Here is a 21398-nt window from a genome sequence, read left to right as displayed (position 1 = left end):
AACGATGTGCTCAACAAGTCTAAGGGAGTTGCTATAGCAATTCACAAATCCTTGGCTTATCCATTGCTGGATTGTACAGTCGATGCAGATGCTAGGTACTTGATCCTCTCCCTGTGTATTGGTGATCGAGAATTCACATTCCTGAGTATATATGCACCCAACCAGAATCAGGTCGCCTTTCTGGTTGCCCTGGTTAACAAAGCCCTTCCCCCTACTGAAAAGTACAGTCATCTTCTGCGGAGATTTAAATCTCACCCTTGACCCTACCCTTAACTCCTCAAGACGTGCTTCCATCTCTTGCCAGGCGATCAAAAGAGTTAGAGGGACTTTCTCGCAATTGCAGCTTAGCGACCCTTGGGGTATAAAGCGCTGTGCAGACAAAGACTACACCTTTTAATCTTCACTGCACTCTTCTTATAGTCATATTGACTACATTTTGCTCCAACGCCAAGCCATTTCCTGATTAGAATCTACAACTATAGGCTCCATTCTCTGGTCAGACCATCCCCAATACATTGCTTGTTAAATCTTCACTTTTCTCTAGAAGTGAATGGATGTGGAAGCTTAATTATGCTCTCCTTCTTGATCTAGTTTGTGCCACTGATGTGTCTCAAACCATCTAACTTTTTGGCTGGCCACTCAGTGGATATTACCTCTCTACCCACACAGTGGCAGGCTCTTAAGTGTGTTCTTCAGGGCACTCTCATCAAGCATGGGGCTCGTGTCAAGAAGGAGAGAGCTCATAACCTTTTTATTGCCCAGAAGAAGGTCGCTTCACTGGAGCTGGCCCACAAGCGTGCACTTACTGAACCTATTTTACAAGGCCTCAGGATGCTGGCTTTGAAGCCAAGCGCCATTATTATTATTATTTATTATTTAAGCGCCATTCATTCCATAGCGCTGTACATATGATAAGCGGTGCACATACATAACAGACAATTGTACTAATCATAAACAAGATGAGTTACAAACTGGTACAGAAGGAGAGAGGGCCCTGCCCGTGAGGGCTTACAATCTACATGGTATGGGAGAAGGACACAGTAGGTGCAGGTTGAGTTGGTAATGGCGGTATAGAGGCAGCAGGGTCATTGGTTGTAGGCTTGTCTGAAGAGGTTGGTTTTCAGGTTTCTTTTGAAGGATTCCACTGTAGGTGAGAGTCTGATATGTTGGGGTAGCGAGTTCCAGAGTATGGGGGATGCACGGGAGAAATCTTGGAGTCGATTGTGGGAAGAGGCGATAAGAGGAGAGGAGAGAAGGAGGTCTTGTGAGGATCGGAGAGTGCGTGTGGGGATGTATCAGGAAAGTAGCTCAGAGATGTAGGGAGGGGACAGGTTATGGACGACCTTGTATGCGTTTGTCATTACTTTGAAGTGGATTCGTTGGGCAATGGGGAGCCAGTGAAGGGATTGGCAGAGGGGAGAGGCAGAGGAGTAATAAGGTGAGAGGTGGATTAGTCGGGCAGCAGAGTTGAGGATAGATTGGAGGGGTGCGAGGGTGCTAGATGGAAGGCCACAGAGGAGAATGTTGCAGTAGTCTAGGCGGGAGATAATGAGGGCATGTACGAGCATTTTCGCAGATTCAAAGTTAAGGAAAGCACGGATGCGGGAGATGTTTTTGAGTTGGAGGCGGCAGGTGGTGGAAAGGGCTTGGATGTGCAGTCGGAAGGAAAGGGCAGAATCTAAGGTCACTCCAAGGCAGCGGGCTTTTTTGACTGGGGATAATGTGCAGCCATTGATAGTGATAGATAGGTCTGTTGGGGGGGTTGAACAAGATGGGAGAAAGATTATGAATTCTGTCTTATCCATGTTAAGTTTAAGAAAGCGAGAGGCGAAGAAGGATGATATAGAAGATAGACATTGTGGGATTCTTGATAGTAAGGTGGTGATGTCTGGACCAGAAAGGTAGATTTGTGTGTCATCAGCATAGGAGTGATACTGAAAGCCATGGGACTCTATGAGCTGTCCCAGGCCAAAAGTGTAGATTGAGAAGAGCAGGGGTCCTAGGACAGAGCCTTGCGGGACACCAACAGAGAGGGCATGAGACGAGGAGGTGGTGCGGGAGTGGGAGGCGCTAAACGTCCGGTCTGTGAGGTATGATGTGATCCAAGAGAGAGCCAGGTCAGTGATGCCAAGAGATGAGAGAGTTTGCAACAGAAGGGTGTGGTCAACAGTGTCGAAGGCAGTTACAAAACTGTTATTCACCCTGTTAGTCTGAATGGATGAAGCACATGGTGAGAACAATGGATGGCGGCCATTTTAACTCACAGACACTGTTTGGACTTTTCTACACGGTGCCATTCTGGTATTTGGTGCCCAGAGACATCATTCAGTAGTTTGAAACTACCAAACAAGGGACACGTTTATTAGTGACTATTTTCTGTATAACTTGTATATTTTCGGTGTAACTGGCATAAAACTGTATCTTCCAGACTACTGAACGGATCTGGGTGAATTTCGGATATGTGGTTCACCCAGATCCCCCGGTTCTGAGGATATACTTGTTATGGGGTTATTGCATGTTTTGGGGTTCCTGTGATATGTTTTATAAAACTGTATTTCTCTGCCTGTGATAATTATATTCGCCCTTGTATTCAGTAATCTTATCACAGACAGGAGGATTTTGCGTGGGAGTGTATGGGTTTAATGTACGGATTGATTGGTTGTATTTCAAACCCCTGTGGGCAGTACTATGTTGGGGGATTGTAAATAAAAGAGTCTGTATGCCCCAGGGCAGTCAGACCTAGTTTGACCATCAAATCGCAGCCTCGCCTCGTTTTGTGGGGGAAAGATTATCCAAGCTGTAAGATAGCTAGTGGGATTGTTCTACATTTACAGGATCCTTCTGGATATCGAGACGAAGCGGCTCCTCTCTCTCTCCCTAAACAGAGATCCAGACTATCCAAGCGGTCCAGCTTCCAGCTAGCCTGGGAGTAACCGAGCATTCACATCAACAAATGACCCAAACTTGCTGTAGCAAGTTTTATGAATATGGGAATAAATGTAGACGCTTGCTGGCCAGGGCTCTTATGGGTCAATTAGCATCCTCGCATATCCAAGTCATTACCTGAATGGTACACACCAGTGTATTGCATCTACGTTCCATTCCTTTTACTCTGCTCTGTATGATCTGCCAACCCAAGAGACTTTCTCCCATCCTCTGCCGCACGGTTAATGGTGGAGCAATCAGCTAGCCTTGTGGCTTCATTCACTGACAGTGAACTTCAGGAAGTTCCTAAATCTCTTCCTGGGGGCAAGAGGCCGAGCCCATATAGGTTTTCTCAGATAGAGTAGCCCTGTTCCTTCCCGGGTCTTTAACGCGGTGTCACTTGGGCTCCCCTTCCAGTCACAGTCTACTGAAGCACATGTAACGGTCATTCCCAAAGGATCCACAGATATGTGCGAGCCATCACCTGATATCTCTCTTAAAAGGGAACCTGTCACCAGTTTTATGGTGTCCTAACTAAGGGCAACATAAATGACTGATTCTCTTAGCAAAATGCTGGGTCACTTTCTTTAATTGACCCAGTCAATCTGCCAACATCTTGTATTGGAAAGCTCCAGCTGATAATGATGAGACATGAATATTTATGAGCTCCTGACTCTCCCCGCCTACCAGCTGCAGATTGACCGTTTTTTTCCCCATATGAATCAGCAGCAGGTGGGCAGGGGAGTGGCTATAGCTCTGAATTAAATAAACGCTGGACTCACTGATATCACGCTGGACTCAAATCAGCTCATTAGCATGCAGCATCTTTGTGTGTATATTATGAGGTAACCATCTGTCACACCATTAAATGAATACAACTAAGGCACTTTTTATTAGTTAATGATTGTATATAATTAGTTAGATTATAATCAAATATCCACATGACAGGTTCCCTTTAAATGTTGACCTTAAAATGTATGCCAAACTTCTGGAAAATCGCCTGAACGTTTTCCTGCCATCTCTCATTCATCCTGACCAGGTGGGATTTGTGCCGGGGAGGGAGGCCAGGGACAACAACTTGAAGACATTGGATATTATCCACTATGCTTAGACCCACTACATCCCCATCACTATCCTCTCTCTTGTCAGAAAGAAGGCCTTTGATTGCATCTCTTGGCCCTCCATACACTCTACCCTCTCTCACACTGGTCTAGGCCCCTGGTTCACATGCAATATTCTCAGTCCATATCAGGGGTGGCCAACCTTACACCCCCATTTTGGGGCCTGGTCTAACTTCAATATAAACATTTTCAAAATCTAACGCCCTGAATATTACCCTGGGGCGGATATAGTTTCTTCTCTCAAAGCCTCATTTCCTTTTTCGTGGCCTACCAATGGCATAACATACCATGTCTATACTACAGCACCACATCACCAGCCCTGGTTATTTTATCAGATCTCCCGGGGTGCTCTCCACTCATCACTACAGCAACACAACAACAGATGTGCACTACTGCCACCATCATCCATTTACCAGAAGAGTGCAGTCATCACTTTCATGAGGTGAACTGACATTTGTCACTGATGTCTACGTACTTTCTCACAGAGACTGGGATGCGTCCAAATCGTGTCTAGTCCAGGTGGACTCCAATCAAAGTGTAGAAACATCTCAAAGATGATGAAGAGCTAAATGTCAAGTGTCTTAGTAAGGCTGCTTTCACACTAGCGTTCGCTGGTCCGCTCGTGAGCTCCGTTTGAAGGAGCTCACGAGCGGACCCGAACGCAGCCGTCCAGCCCTGATGCAGTCTGAATGGAGCGGATCCGCTCAGACTGCATCACTCTGGCGGCGTTCAGCCTCCGCTCCGCTCGCCTCCGCACGGACAGGCGGACAGCTGAACGCTGCTTGCAGCGTTCGGGTGTCCGCCTGGCCGTGCGGAGGCGTGCGGATCCGTCCAGACTTTCAATGTAAGTCAATGGGGACGGATCCGTTTGAAGATGCCACAATGTGGCTCAATCTTCAAGCGGATCCGTCCCCCATTGACTTTACATTGAAAGTCTGGACGGATCCGTACTAGGCTATTTTCACACTTAGCTGTTATATGCTAAAAATAATGCAGACGGATCCGTTCTGAACGGAGCCTCCGTCTGCATTATTATGAGCGGATCCGTTCAGAACGGATCCGCCCGAACGCTAGTGTGAAAGTAGCCTAAGGCTACTTTCACACTTGCGTTCAGAGCAGATCTGTCTGGTGTCTGCACAGACGGATCCGCTCCTATAATGCAGACGGTGGGATCCGTTCAGAACGGATTCGTCTGCATTATAGTTTAGAAAAAATTCTAAGTGTGAAAGTTGCTCAGACGGTTCCGTCCAGACTTTACATTGAAAGTCAAGTCAATGGGGGACAGATCCGTTCGAAAATTGAGCCATATTGTGTCAACTTCAAACGGATCCATCCCCATTGACTTAAATTTTCAGTCTGGACGGATCCGTTTGCCTCCGCACGGCCAGGCGGACACCCGAACGCTGCAAGCAGCGTTCGGGTGTCCGCCTGCTGAGAGGAGCTGAGGACAGACTGCGCCAGACTGATGCATTCTGAGCGGATCCGCCTCCACTCAGAATGCATTAGGGCTGGGCGGATGTGTTCGGGGCCGCTTGTGAGAGCCTTCAAACGTAACTCACAAGCGGAGCCCCGAACGCTAGTGTGAAAGTATGAGCAGCTGAATGTTTAATGTTTCCTTTTTAATACATTTGCAAATATAAAATGTGAAATGCATTCTATATCTGAAATTATCTGTCTGACCTTAAAATCTAGTAAATAATAGAATGATGGCCTATAAATTAATATCTGCAGCATGGATAGCTATAAGCAGTTAGAGGGCAGCTAGGTGACACGGGCACTGACTCAGCACCGAGGCTTTATCTGGGAAAGTAGGCTGCGTTACATAAAGGGTTTTAAGGAAACTAGTAATGCGCATATCAGCTTCTATACACGAGCTGCTTTATCATCCGGCTGTGGTCCAGGATGTTTCAGTTTTCACATCAAGTCAAATAGATGTCACTGTACATTAGAACAGGACCGCCTGATAAAGTAGGTATTAGTGATAGTAGTGAATGTATGCTCACCCACCTCAGTGAGCTGTAGAAGAGAACCTCATCGCTGCAGCCAAGAAGGTGGCACCACAGAGCGGCCGGGAGGATGACAACTGTGGAATCTTGGGTGATAGAACCCAATCTCATAAGCGTTCACGTAGCAACCACTTTTAACCCCTTCGAGACCAGCCTGTAGTGGGCCTTATTGACCATGCAATTTTTTTTTCCATTTTCTCAATGCCTTCTGAGAGCTATATGTAGCCATATGGGGGCTTGTTTTTTGTTATAGTTTATAATGGTGCCTTTTTTGGAGTAAACATAATAAAAATGAAAATCGGTATGTTAACTTTCTGGGAGGACATAAATAACATAACTTTATTCTCTGGGTCACTACAATTACAGTGATACCCAAAAAATAAAATATTTTTGCATCGCTGAACTAGGGTTGTTGCGATACCAAAATTTTGATTCGCTTTCGATACCATAAAAAAAAGTATTTCAATACTCGATACCACGCAAAAAAATAGCGTGCATTCCGCATTTTATGGAACGGCCGGCCCATAATAGAACAGTGAAATCCTATTTTTGGGGGGGACAGGTTGACAAAAAAAAAAAAAAAAAAGGGGGGAGGGGGGCGAATAGCGTGGTTTTTATTTTTACCTTTTCTGTTATGGCGTTCACCGCATAGGAGATATTTTTTTTAAATAGTTCGCATTTTTTTGGGCTTGGCGATATGTGATGTTTGTTTATTTTATATTTTTACTTTTTATTTAATAACTATTTCCCCCCTTAGGGGCTAGAACCTGGGATTTTTTCATCCCTTGTCCTATTCAGTCTGATAGATCTCTATTAGGGTGACTAGGACCTCACACTGTCCCTGCTGCCCTGTGCCTAGTGCACACAGAAGCAGGGATCTGACCATGACAGCCAGGGCTTCAGTAGCGTCCTGGCTGCCATGGTAACCAATCAGAGCCCCAGGCTTACACTGCTGGGGCTCCAATCAGAAGGTGCCACTGCTACCAATGAGGAAGGGAGGGGACCTTGTGGCCACCAATGACTTTAATACTGGGGGGTTGGGGGCGCACTGCACCAACAATGTTTTTAGTACAGTAACCTTTTAATTAAAATACAGAAGGCGGGTGCCAGCGGCACAATCACATAGCTGGCACCCAACCTCTATGACAGGGCACTGCGATCCGCGGCAGTTAACCCCTCAGATGCCGCACCTGAGGGGTTAACTGCCGCGGATCGCAGTGCCCTGTCATAGAGGTTGGGTGCCAGCTATGCGATTCTGCCGCCGGCGCCCACCTCCTGCATTTGTATTAACCTCTTCAGGACACATGACGTACCGGTACGGCATGTTGTCCTGGCGGACGGTAATCGGAACAAGGTGCCTGCTCAAATCATTGAGCAGGCACCTTGGCTCAATGCCCAGGGGGGGTCCTGTGAAAAACATTTTATGCGCTCAACCCAAGCTTGTTAGAACAATGTATGAATTCTGCAACAAAACCTGCAGCGTGTAAAGGCATCCTTAGGCCTCCTGCAGACAAACGTGCGCTTCCCGTTGCCGTATTGCGGACCGCATCTGCGGTTCCGTAATACATGGGTGCAGTTACGTGGGCATTTCGCATCACGGATGCGGACCCATTCACTCCAACTGGTCCGCAAATCCAGAGATGTGGAAAGGTGCGGGACGGAAGCACAGAACGGAAACCTATGGGAGCACTACGTCCTGTACTTCTGTTCCATAAAAAGATAGGACATGTCCTATCTTTTTGCAGAAAGGCCGGATCGCAGACCCATTAAAGTGAACCGCGGACCTGCTGCGGCTGCCCCACAGATGGTTTTCGTGCATTGTGCAGTGCAGCAGGACCACTGGGAGCACACCTTCATGAGCAGGAGGCCTTAGAAGAATATTTTGTTGGGCTTTTCCTGCTTCCCCATCTTCAATCAAATCTGCTCCCAAAAAAGAACATGTCACTTTTCAAGCATTTTTTAAACCAGCTACTGAATAGCCTCTTTAGTTTTACACTGTGTGCACAAGGTGGGTTTTTTAACATTAAAGTCAATAGGAAAACGGTTGGCGAGCCCATTAGTGTCCAGCCTGCTTTGGGCCTTAAAGGGGTTGTCCGGCTTCAGAGCTGAACCTGGACATACCCATAATTTCACCAAGGCAGCCCCCCTGACTTGAGCATCAGAGCAGTTCATGCTCCCATGCTCTCCTTTGCCCTGGGCTCTTTTATTTACAATAACACACTGCCGGGCCGTTTTACTGACTAGGGCAGTGCTAAAGCCCGCCCATCAGTGCCGGTGATGTCACCAGGCTTCCTGGCAGCCCCAAGGAGAGCTCGGTATGTGACCAGATAAAAAAAAAAATGCCTTTGAAGTGCCTGATTTAGCCTGGGTGAAAATTGTACAGGTTCAGCTCTGAACCCGGACAACCCCTTTAATGACCAGGCAATTTTTTTCTTTAATTGTCACCTTCTAAGAGCTATAACTTTTTTATTTTTCTGTCTATGTAGATGTATGAGGGCTTGTTTTTTGCAGGGCAAGTTGTAGCTTTTAAAGGGAACCTGTCACCGGGATTTTGTGTATAGAGCTGAGGACATGGGTTGCTAGATGGCATCTAGCACATCCGCAATACACAGTCCCCATAGCTCTGTGTGCTTTTATTGTGTAAACAACCCGATTTGATACATATGCAAATTAACCTGATATGAGTCCTGTACGTGAGATGAGTCAGGGACAGGACTCATCTCAGGTTAATTTGCATATGTATTAAATCGTTTTTTTTACACAATAAAAGCACACAGAGCTATGGGGACTGGGTATTGCAGATGTGCTAGGGGCGATCTAGCAGCCCATGTCCTCAGCTCTATACCCCAAATCCAGGTGACAGGTTCCCTTTAATGGTGTCATTCTGGAGTATGAACGTCCGGTATTTTCGGGGACTTGGTTATAGTAGGAGGAGTCTGCCCTTGTTCTGCTGGGCGTCTCCTCCTCCTAGGCTGCAGCGCTGGCCAATCGCAGAGCTCACAGCCTGGGAGTTTTTCTTTTTCTCCCAGGCTGTGAGCTCTGCGCTGCGATTGGCCAGCGCTACAGCCTAGGAGGAGGAGGAGGAGACGCCCAGCAAAACAAGGGCAGACTCCTCCTACTATAACCAAGTCCCCGAACATAACGGAGGACATAACGGGAGAACAGAGTGGCGCCCAGGGATAATAGTAAGTGCAGTGAGATCCCTGGGCGCCGCTGTATATGTCAGGATACTTCGTTCACAATGTTTTTCCAGGTGAAAGGTCCTCTTTAACCACCTCCGGACCGCCTAACGCAGATGTGCGGTCCGGAGGTGGCAGCCCTGCGCTCAACGACGCATATACGCGTCATCTCGCGAGGGCCGGGATTTCCTGTGAACGCGCGCACACAGGCGCGCGCGCTCACAGGAACGGAAGGTAAGTGAGTGGATCTCCAGCCTGCCAGCGGCGATCGCTCGCTGGCAGGCTGGAGATCCGAATTTTTTAACCCCTAACAGGTATATTAGACGCTGTTTTCATAACAGCGTCTAATATACCTCCTACCTGGTCCTCTGGTGGTCTCTTTTGTTAGGATCGACCACCAGAGGACTCAGGTAGGTCAGTACAGTCGCACCAAACACCACACTACACTACACCCCCCCCCCCCGTCACTTATTAACCCCTTATAAACCCCTGATCACCCATGATCACCCCATATAAACTCCCTGATCACCCCCCTGTCATTGATCACCGCCCTGTCAGGCTCCGTTCAGACGTCCGTATGATTTTTACGGATCCACGGATACATGGATCGGATCCGCAAAAAGCATACGGACGTCTGAATGGAGCCTTACAGGGGGGTGATCAATGACAGGCGGGTGATCACCCATATACACTCCCTGATCACCCCCCTGTCATTGATCACCCCCCTGTCATTGATCACCCCCCTGTCATTGATCACCCCCCTGTCATTGATCACCCCCCTGTCATTGATCACCCCCCTGTCATTGATCACCCCCCTGTCATTGATCACCCCCCTGTAAGGCTCCATTCAGACGTCCGCATGATTTTTACGGATCCATGGATACATGGATCGGATCCGCAAAACACATGCGGACGTCTGAATGGAGCCTTACAGGGGGTGATCAATGACAGGCGGGTGATCACCCATATACACTCCCTGATCACCCCCCTGTCATTGATAAAACACATGCGGACGTCTGAATGGAGCCTTACAGGGGGGTTATCAATGACAGGGGGGTGATCAGGGAGTGTATATGGGTGATCAGCCGCCTGTCATTGATCAACCCCTGTAAGGCTCCATTCAGACGTCCGCATGTGTTTTGTGGATCCGATCCATGTATCCATGGATCCGTAAAAATCATGCGGACGTCTGAATGGAGCCTTACAGGGGGGTGATCAATGACAGGCGGGTGATCACCCATATACACTCCCTGATCACCCCCTGTCATTGATAACCCCCCTGTAAGGCTCCATTCAGACGTCCGCATGTGTTTTGTGGATCCGATCCATGTATCCATGGATCCGTAAAAAATCATGCGGATGTCTGAATGGAGCCTTACAGGGGGGGGTGATCATTGACAGGGGGGTGATCACCCTGATCACCCCCTGTCATTGATAACCCCCCTGTAAGGCTCCATTCAGACGTCCGCATGTGTTTTGTGGATCCGATCCATGTATCCATGGATCCGTAAAAAATCATGCGGATGTCTGAATGGAGCCTTACAGGGGGGGTGATGATTGACAGGGGGGTGATCACCCCCTGTCATTGATAACCCCCCTGTAAGGCTCCATTCAGACGTCCGCATGTGTTTTGCGGATCCATGGATACATGGCGAGTTCCTAGAATTTTTTATTTTTTGTCGCAAGTTAGTGGAATATGAGACTTTGTAAGGAAAAAAGAGAAGAAAAAAAAATAAATCTTTTTCCGCTAACTTGTGACAAAAAATAAAAAATTCTAGGAACTTGCCATGCGCCTCACGGAATACCTTGGGGTGTCTTCTTTCCAAAATGGGGTCACTTGTGGCGTAGTTATACTGCCCTGGCAATTTAGGGGCCCAAATTTGTGAGAAGTACCTTGCAATCAAAATGTGTAAAAAATGGCCTGCAAAATCCGAAAGGTGCACTTTGGAATATGTGCCCCTTTGCCCACCTTGGCAGCAAAAAAGTGTGACACATGTGGTATCGCCGTACTCAGGAGAAGTTGGGGAATGTGTTTTGGGGTGTCATTTTACATATACCCATGCTGGATGAGAAAAATATCTTGGCAAAAGACAACTTTTCCCATTTTTTTATACAAAGTTGGCATTTGACCAAGATATTTTTCTCACCCAGCATGGGTATATGTAAAATGACACCCCAAAACACATTCCCCAACTTCTCCTGAGTACGGCGATACCAGATGTGTGACACTTTTTTGCTGCCAAGGTGGGCAAAGGGGCACATATTCCAAAGTGCACCTTTTGGATTTCACCGGTCATTTTTTACACATTTTGATTGCAAAGTACTTCTCACACATTTGGGCCCCTAAATTGCCAGGGCAGTATAACTACCCCACAAGTGACCCCATTTTGGAAAGAAGACACCCCAAGGTATTCTGTGAGGGGCATGGTGAGTTCCTAGAATTTTTTATTTTTTGTCGCAAGTTAGTGGAATATGAGACTTTGTAAGAAAAAAAAAATCATCATCATTTTCCTCTAACTTGTGACAAAAAATAAAAAGTTCTATGAACTCACTATGCCCATCAGTGATTACCTTAGGGTGTCTACTTTCCGAAATGGGGTCATTTGCGGGGGTTTTCTACTGTCTGGGCATTGTAGAACCTCAGGAAACATGACAGGTGCTCAGAAAGTCAGCTGTTTCAAAAAGCGGAAATTCACATTTTTGTACCATAGTTTGTAAATGCTATAACTTTTACCCAAACCATTTTTTTTTTTTGCCCAAACATTTTTTTTTATCAAAGACATGTAGAACAATAAATTTGGCGAAAAATTTATATATGGATGTCGTTTTTTTTGCAAAATTTTACAGCTGAAAGTGAAAAATGTCATTTTTTTGCAAAAAAAAACGTTACATTTTGATTAATAACAAAAAAAGTAAAAATGTCAGCAGCAATAAAATACCACCAAATGAAAGCTCTATTAGTGAGAAGAAAAGGAGGTAAAATTCATTTGGGTGATAAGTTGCATGACCGAGCGATAAACGGTGAAAGGAGTGTAGTGCCGAAGTGTAAAAAGTGCTCTGGTCATGAAGGGGGTTTCAGCTAGCGGGGCTGAAGTGGTTAAGTGATTGGGGGGGGAAACACAGCAAACCATCCATTTTTACTTTTTTCCCTGTTTCGCTGTTTGCCGTATGAGATAAATATTTCTATACTATAATAGTACCGGTGTTTCCGCACACAGCTATGCCCATGTTTATTTTTATTATTTTATCGTTTATGTATTTTAATTTTTTGGAAAAGGGAATTTTTTTTTTGTTTTGTTTTTTACACACACACACACACACACACACACACACCTGTTAATAGTTCCTATAGGAAATTAGAACAAGCAACCATTAGATTGATTTTCTCATAGATCCCAATACATTAGCAGAAATATCTGCAGCACGGTTGCTCAGTGGTTAGCACTGGTGTCTTGTAGCGATGGGGTCCAAGTTTCAAATTTGACCAAGGACAACATCTGGAGTTTGTATGTCTCTCGAAAGACATACTGAGGAACTTAAAGGGAACCCGTCACCGGTATATTTTGTGTATAGAGCTGAGGACGTGGGTTGCTAGATGGCCGCTAGCACATCCGCAATACTCAGTCCCCATAGCTCTGTGTGCTTTCATTGTTTAAAAAAACAATTTGATATATATGCAAATTAACCTGAGATGAGTCCGGGAAAGGACTCATATCAGGTTAATTTGCATATAGATCAAATCGTGTTTTTTACACAATAAAAACACACAGAGCTATGGGGACTGGGTATTGCGGATGTGCTAGCGGCCATCTAGCAGCCCACGTCCTCAGCTCCATACACATGTTCCTATGGAGATCTGCCACAGGCAGGCTTTCCATAGAGACTAATGTGATACAGTCTCTTGTGATTTAGAAGGACAGAGGCTGCCGCACACTGCATCTGTATTCTCTGATCCTCTCCAGGGCGGAGCTGGTGCATGGTCGGATGCCAGATGACCACGGAATCTGGGGGGTTTAATGTTTGCAATCGACATTATCGTCAATGGCAGACATTAAAGGGGTTATCCAATCCTATAAAAAGCCCCCCTAATATGCCAGGCCCCCCACACTGAATATACTTACCTGGGTACCCACAACACCGCTGCTTCTGCCTGTGCGCGAATGATAACATTCGGTGTCGAAGGGGGGGGAGCAGCCAATGGCAGGCGGCGATGGGGACAAGAATCCCTAGCGTCACCGCCTACCATTGGCTGCTCCCCTCCGACACCAGATGTTTTCATCTGTGCATGGGGAGGAGCAGCAGTGGCTGTGCGGGGACCAGGAGCAGTGCAGGGAGCAGTGACCCAGGTAAGAATATTTAGTGGGGAGGGGGCAGCATACTGAGGGGCTTTTTAAAGGAAAAGGGTGAAATCTGGGGCAAATTTGCTACAAAATTCAAATCTGCTATAAAATGCAGAAACACAGCAAAAACAGCATGAAAATCCACAAACTTCACTGCCTTGTGCATCTACCTGAATGGTCTTACAGTGTATTATTTCGGTCTAATGGACAGGCTGCCGCAGAGCAGCTCCTTATGGGACTTTATGGTTGGGATCTAATTGTTCTGTATACATCCTACAGCAAATTACCATTGTGATTAGTTATCTTGGGAATATATTATGCAAGTCCTGAACTGGCACTGGGTGTGCTGTACCGATTTCTTGGTAGTCTGTTGGGACGTTGTTGTTTTTGTCAATTCTAGCCTTAATATGCGATGATACAGTAACATAAAATTGATGTGCAGGAGTATTGCGGTGTAACCGAGATGAAAATCTCATCTACTTAGCTACCACAGTATCAGCGTGCATCACGCACCATGTGCATATTCCCTTAGGCTTTGTTACAGGGACGAATATACAGTATTTGACAGACTGCAGCCATACACACCAGACCCCAATATATGTCAATCCGTCATCATTTGTGTAGAAAAGGACCCTTCCTAGCTGGCAGAGACAAGGACTGCCAGGTTAAAGCTCCACATGACCCATCTTTTCTACCCTACTTTTCTTGGGACAAAATGGGCAAACGTGTGTTTTTTTTTATTATACACTGTGTCCTCACAAGGTCAAACCAGACTAACAGGAAATGTGTATTTATTTTTTATTCACGATTTCACCTGTAACTAGTACCTCAGTTACTGGGGGAATAAAACCCCCAGAGAGGTGGTACAGGGCTGTACGACCTCAATGCACAGCTGATCTGGGTCTGATAAGAACCAGCAGCTTGCGCAGACTGCCGGCAATCACACGACCTCTGGGACCAGAGCAAGAAGTGGCAGTTCCACTTTGTGATCTCTATGAACAGCACTTGTTGAGCAATGGACAGTGAAAAACCTCCCCTGCCTTCTCTATAGAAAGCCTGGCTGTCACTGACCCAATAGATACTTTTGTCCCGGTATCGCGATTTCCATTTTTTCTATACTGGCCTACGCTGCTGCGCAGTCTAGTTTCACATAACATGAGTGCGCTGCTCTCAGCGCGCTCATGTTCCCTAAGCAGCACAGGGGAGAAGGAGTCACTCTCTCCCTCCCCCTGTGCTGCCACCAATGGGGATAGAGGGCGCACTGCGCCACCAATGATAGGAGGACTTTTTTTATGAGTTCAGACTTAGTTAAGTTAGCAGGACATGTAGAGCGGCGCCCAGGGATCTCCCTGCACCTACTTCTATTCCTGGGCGCCGCTTCGTTCGCCCGCTGTGCCCCAGTTACAGTCTCCTGGTCTGTATGCTAATTACTACTATCGGAGCGATGGGGAGGAGACATCAGCTTCTCTAGTGGGAGTTCCACAGCTCTACATGTCCTGCTAACTAAACCAAGTCCGAACCCACAAAAGGTAGTCTTTAACGTTTAATACAGGAGGCAGGTGCCGGCAGCAGAAACGCATAGCGGCACCCTGCCTCTGACAGGGAGCTGCGATCAGCGGCAATTAACCCCTCAGGTGTGGCACCTGAGGGTTTAACTGCCGCTGATTTGCTGCCAGTACCCGCCTCCTGTATTAGAGGTTAATTATCATTGGTGGCACAGTGCCCCCCCCCCCCTCAGTATTATAATAATTGGTAGCAGTGGCCACAGGGTCCCCTCTTTTTCAGTGGTGGTGCAGTGGCAGTGTAAGCCTGGGGCTCTGATCGGTTACCATGGCAGCCAGGACGCTACTGAACCCCTGGCTGTCATGGTCGGCTCCCTGCTGCTGTGTGTACTATGCACAGGGCAGCAGGGACAGTGTGAGGTCCCATTCACCCTAATAGAGATCTATCAGGCTGAATAGGACAAGGGATGAAAAAATCCCAGGTTCTAGTCCCTAAGGGGGGGAAATAGTTCTTAAAAAGTAAAAAACACATCAAAATATTAAGTATAAATTACATCTAAAATATATAAACAATAAATAAGCATATTACATAGAAAATATTAAAATAGAAAAAAAAAAATCTATGCGGTTAACACCAGAACAGAAGAAAAATATAAAAAACGGTGCGATTCATCATTTTTTAAAAATGTGGAATGCACGTGGCTTTTTTGGTTTATTTTTTACACATGGTATCAAATATCACAATACTTTTTTATGGTATCGAAATCAAATAAATTTGGTAACGCAACAACTCTAATGGGGTTCACACTAAACTTGCTATCTCAGACACAACCTACTAGTTTTGGGTTGTGAGGGAAAACTAGAGGCAACTCACACGAACAGAACATTTAAACGCCATGCAGACGTCACCAAGGCCACGTGACACAGAGGTTGCTTCTTTCTGCGGCTGATAATGTGACGTATCAGATGACTGAAAGGACCACCGGCTGCACCTCACCACCCATTCGTGTCAAATTGTCGCCATCGTCTAGGGCAGTGGTCCCCAACCACCGGTCCGCGGCCCAGGACCGGGCCCTGGATTATTGTTTGCCGGGCCGCGAAAATACAGACAAGTAGAAATGCAGGAGCCGGCAATCTCCATACCAGTATGACCATCCCTCAGGCAGCTGCTCCCAGCCAATCCCAGTGCTTCTTTCATGTACACCTGATGTGAGAGCAGCTATAACAGGCCCACTGATTAGTTAGTGGTAAGACAAATGCTGATTGGGGCGGGGCTTAGCACAGTCGGAAGTGTAGTGTTTTCAGGTTAGTGTTGCTTGCTGTACATTACTCGGGCTGGTGACTACCTGCAGTGCATGACCCTGTGTGCTGTGTGGGCCCGAGCTGCTGTCATGGGGTTGTCACTTTTACTGCCTGAGGTAGGCGATGCTCTGTGTTTGCATCATACAATAAGTTAGTTAAAGAAGCAACCTATGGCCTTAAGTGCACTACAAAGCCCAGCAAGCCCTCAGCTATTTATGCCATGCAGACACTGAATAGATATTGTATGGGGGGAGGGGGGGGAATTGTTGCCACGTGCAATATAATGTCATCATTTGGCCCACCCCATGCAGTATAATGTCACCTTGTCCCCAGCTGCCTCATACAGTATAATGTCTTTGTGGCCCCATGCAATATAATGTCCCCTTGTGGCCCCATACAGTATAATGTCACCTTGGCCCCAGCCGCCTCATACATAGTGTTATATATTTTAATATGCACCTTGTGTTTTGTTATGCGCGTGAATCAGTCAGTGCCGACCAGATCCCCCCGGTCCCTGGGAAAATTGTCTTGCATGAAACCGGTCCTTGGTGCAAAAAAGGTTGGGGACCACTGGTCTAGGGGCAGTACTGACATCCTATGATGGCCCCTAGTGGTCACATGATCCCCAGCCACGTTGACAGCTTGTTTTAGTAGGTGGATCCAAAGCAATAATGCGGTATCTTAGAGAGGAGACGCGGCACAGCAGGAGGGCGCTGGGAAGATCATAAAAGTCCTGCCCCTAACCCAGTCATTCAGGAGGGCAACAAGTAGCAGAGCGGGTAATGGAGGAGATCTAAGAACGTCACGGACACTTCCAGAGGCTCCCAGATAAACCCTTTAAAATGGTGGCCAGCCATTCCATTAATGACCACTATTGGACAGCAATCACCCCCAAATACATGTGAAGTCAGACTACTCTCCCAACATGTCTGATCCTGACATCGGGAAGCCCCCAGACACTAGATGATCGGTCAGTACATCTAACTTGTATGGACAGGGTCACACTGGCATTAAAGCGATAACATAAAAAGAAAAAAGACACACAGAAAAAAAAAAAAAACAGGCACCGTCCGGTACCCACTTTCTAGGGACTCTGAATGTGTGCCAGGGTAAGGATGGTGACCATGTGCACCCCTCCATCATACAATGGCACCAGAGCATAGTACCTCAGCAGTTCCAACCCTGATGACGGCCCATACAATGGCTCCAGAGCATAGTACCTCAGCAGTTCCAACCCTGATGACGGCCCATACAATGGCTCCGGAGAACAGTCCCTTAGCAGTACCAACCCTGATGACGGCCCATACAATGGCTCCAGAGCATAGTACCTCAGCAGTTCCAACCCTGATGACGGCCCATACAATGGCTCCAGAGCATAGTCCCTCAGCAGTACCAACCCTGATGACGGCCCATACAATGGCTCCGGAGCATAGTCCCTCAACAGTACCAACCCTGATGACGGCCCATACAATGGCTCCAGAGCATAGTCCCTCAGCAGCACCAACCCTGATGACGGCCCATACAATGGCTCCAGAGCATAGTCCCTCAGCAGTACCAACCCTGATGACGGCCCATACAATGGCTCCGGAGAACAGTCCCTCAGCAGTTCCAACCCTGATGACAGCCCATACAATGGCTCCGGAGCATAGTCCCTCAGCAGTACCAACCCTGATGCCGGCCATACAATGGCTCCGGAGCACAGTCCCTCAGCAGTAGCCTCCCTACAGGCCGGGTCCCCGAGTGTGCCTACGTACACAGAGGGTAAGCCCCTGCTCATGACACGGTCCCTCCATCCTACACGGCTCGATAACAATACTCAGAGGAATTACCTCAGTCCGAGACATGGAACTCATAAACTTACCAATATACGACCTGCCACCATCCGCCATCTCTAGCTCGTTGGAATACAGGCTCCAAATTCTCGTCACTTCCTCCTTGAAGAGCCCGCCTACACCTCTCCACGAATGGCATGGGCAACCTGCCGACCCCTCACCGGACGTGACGCAGGAGGGCTGCAGGCAGCGCGGTTACAGGTCGTCTCTAAAGGCTACGGGCCCTGGAGGAAAGTGCAGTTCAGGGAGAAGACAGCAGTCACGTGCTCTCCTCCTGTGCCGCCGCCATGTTAGCAGGGTCTAGACTGGCACGTCCTCCCTACACAGTTCAGTAGTGAGGATGCTGAGGGAAGGACCTGCCCATAGAGTCTCCATTCCACTCCTCTCCGCACAGGGCAGGCTAAACTGGAGGATGGAGACATGAGGCACATTTCTCATTATTGCTGCAGCCCGGTTAATTAACAGCATACATACCTCCCGACTATTTGGACAAAGAGGGACACTTATGGGTCGTTATGTGAAAGTCCATTTTTCCAGCATATTTGTACCTGTCAATGGTTTTCTTTTAGACTAGGGCACAACTTATCAGAATATAGAAGTTTCTAAAACCCAAATCACATTAAATAATGAAATATTATACAAGGCTTTAACCACTTCAGCCCCCTAGCTTAAACCCCCTTAATGACCAGACCACTTTTTACACTTCGGCACTACACTACTTTCACGGTTTATTGCTCGGTCATACAACTTACCACCCAAATAAATTTTACCTCCTTTGTTCTCACTAATAGAGCTTTCATTGGGTGGTATTTCATTGCTGCTGACATTTTTACTTTTTTTGTTATTAATCGAAATTGACCAAAGTTTTTGCAAAAAAATGACATTTTTCACTTTCAGTTGTAATTTTCTTTTTTTTTTAAAACGACTTCTATATATACATTTTTCTCAAAATGTATTGTTCTACATGTCTTTGATTAAATAAAAAATAGTTTGGGTAAAAAAAAAAAAAATAGTTTGGGTAAAAGTTATACCGTTTACAAACTATGGTACAAAAATGTGAATTTCCGCTTTTTGGAGCACCTGTCATGTTTCCTGAGGTTCTACAATGGCCAGACATTACAAACACCCCACAAATGACCCCATTTCGGAAAGTAGAAACCCTAAGGTATTCGCTGATGGGCATAGTGAGTTCATAGAACTTTTTTATTTTTTGTCACAAGTTAGTGGAAAATGATGATTTTTATTATTTTTTTTCCTTACAAAGTCTCATATTCCACTAACTTGTGACAGAATAAAAACTTCCATGAACTCACTATGCCCATCGCTAAATACCTTGGGGTGTCTTCTTTCCAAAATGGGGTCACTTGTGGGGTAGTTATACTGCCCTGGCATTTTAGGGGCCCTAATGCGTGAGAAGTAGTTTGAAATCAAAATGTGTAAAAAATGCCCTGTAAAATCCTAAAGGTGCTCTTTGGAATGTGGGCCCCTTTGCCCACCTAGGCTGCAAAAAAGTGTCACACATGTATCGCCGAAGTTGGGCAATGTGTTTTGGGGTGTCTTTTTACATATACCCATGCTAGGTGAGAGAAATATCTCGGCAAAAGACAACTTTTACCATTTTGATTTATACAAAGTTGGCATTTGACCAAGATATTTATCTCACCCAGCATGGGTATATGTAAAATGACACCCCAAAACACATTGCCCAACTTCTCCTGAGTACGGCGATACCACGTGTGACACTTTTTTGCAGCCTAGGTGCGCAAAGGTGCCCAAATTCCTTTTAGGAGGGCATTTTTAGACATTTGGATCCCAGACTTCTTCCCACGCTTTAGGGCCCCTAAAATGCCAGGGCAGTATAAATACCCCACATGTGACCCCATTTTGGAAAGAAGACACCCCAATGTATTCAATGAGGGGCATGGCGAGTTCATAGAAATTTTTTATTTATTTTTTGGCACAAGTTAGCGGAAATTGATTTTTTTTTGTTTTTTTCTTACAAAGTCTCCCTTTCCGCTAACTTGGGACAATTTCAATCTTTCAATTTCAATATGCCCCTCAGCGAATACCTTGGGGTGTCTTCTTTCCAAAATGGGGTCATTTGTGGGGTGTTTGTACTGCCCTGGCATTTGAGGGTCTCTGCAATTATTACATGTATGGCCAGCATTAGGAGTTTCTGCTATTCTCCTTATATTGAGCATACGGGTAATGAGATTTTATTTTTTTCTGTTCAGCCTCTGAGCTGAAAGAAAAAGTGAACGGCACAGATTTCTTCATTCGCATCGATCAATGTGGATGAAAAAATCTCTGCCGAAAAAAAAAAAGGAGGGGAAAGGTGTCTGCCAGGACATAGGAGCTCCGCCCAACATCCAAACCCACTTAGCTCGTATGCCCTGGCAAACCAGATTTCTCCATTCACCTCAATCGATGTGGATGAATAAATCATTGCCTGGATTTGTATTTTTTATATACAAAGTGTTTGCCAAAGCATATGAACACCGCCACCTCCTCAGCTCATATGCCTCTGCAAACGTATCTTTTACTGCAGAGGAGAAATCTTGTCTTGCAGCGCATCAGTGCTGCAGCTAGTCGATCGGTTGGTCCACCTGGAAGGTAAAAAAAGCAAAAAAAAAAAAAAACAAGCCGCAACGCAATAAATTTATTAACTTTATAATAACATTTGAACGGAACATATAAACTTTATTTAACTTTTTGAACAGAACGTTAACTTTTTTGTTTACCGGTGATTTTTTTTTTTTTTTTACCTTTATAGGACAAACCTCTCCTTCCCCATGGGACAATGTGCAAAGCGCAAATCGCCCAAAGATGTGGCGAAGAACATTATGCACTTTGTCCCAGGTGAAAGGAGAGGTTTGCAGCAGCTGTGAGTGAATGGGCCCTAATAGCCCTGTGTGCCTGTCCTGTGTAACGCAATCCCTATGCTAAGTGTACCTGTGTGTGGTACTTCCGGAAACACTCCCCAAAGCATAGGGCAGGGTGGTCAGGAGGGAAATAGCGGGTGTCACGCCTTATTCCACTCCTGCTAAAGACACAACATCTTTTTCGGGGTGACGGTTGGGTTGAGGTACCAGCAATGACATTGGGGAAATGTCGCTCGTGTAGACGGCTCACTACACTGGTGGTTGGGGCCACGGAACCTCCTGGATACAGGAGGTTCTCGATGATCTCTT

General features: G+C 46.4%; 1 protein-coding gene across 3 annotated transcripts in view; it reads right to left on the bottom strand.

Moving 5' to 3' along the window:
* The window catches only part of NXF1 (nuclear RNA export factor 1), a 75205-nt gene extending 56606 nt beyond the window's left edge, over positions 1 to 18599 (bottom strand). The window contains exon 1 of one of the 3 annotated variants that reach the window (XM_044269418.1): positions 18237 to 18599. In XM_044269418.1, coding sequence (XP_044125353.1) covers positions 18237 to 18264 — 28 coding nt within the window. In that variant the 5' untranslated portion in view covers positions 18265 to 18599. The remainder of the gene's footprint in view (positions 1 to 18236) is intronic. The other 2 variants (XM_044269417.1, XM_044269415.1) reach the window with 2 other exon arrangements.
* Positions 18600 to 21398: the final 2799 nt, after the last annotated feature.

The sequence above is a fragment of the Bufo gargarizans genome, chromosome 10 (assembly GCF_014858855.1).
Source record: "Bufo gargarizans isolate SCDJY-AF-19 chromosome 10, ASM1485885v1, whole genome shotgun sequence".
Taxonomy (NCBI): Eukaryota; Metazoa; Chordata; class Amphibia; order Anura; family Bufonidae; genus Bufo; species Bufo gargarizans.
This window is presented reverse-complemented; position numbering and strand designations above follow the sequence as displayed.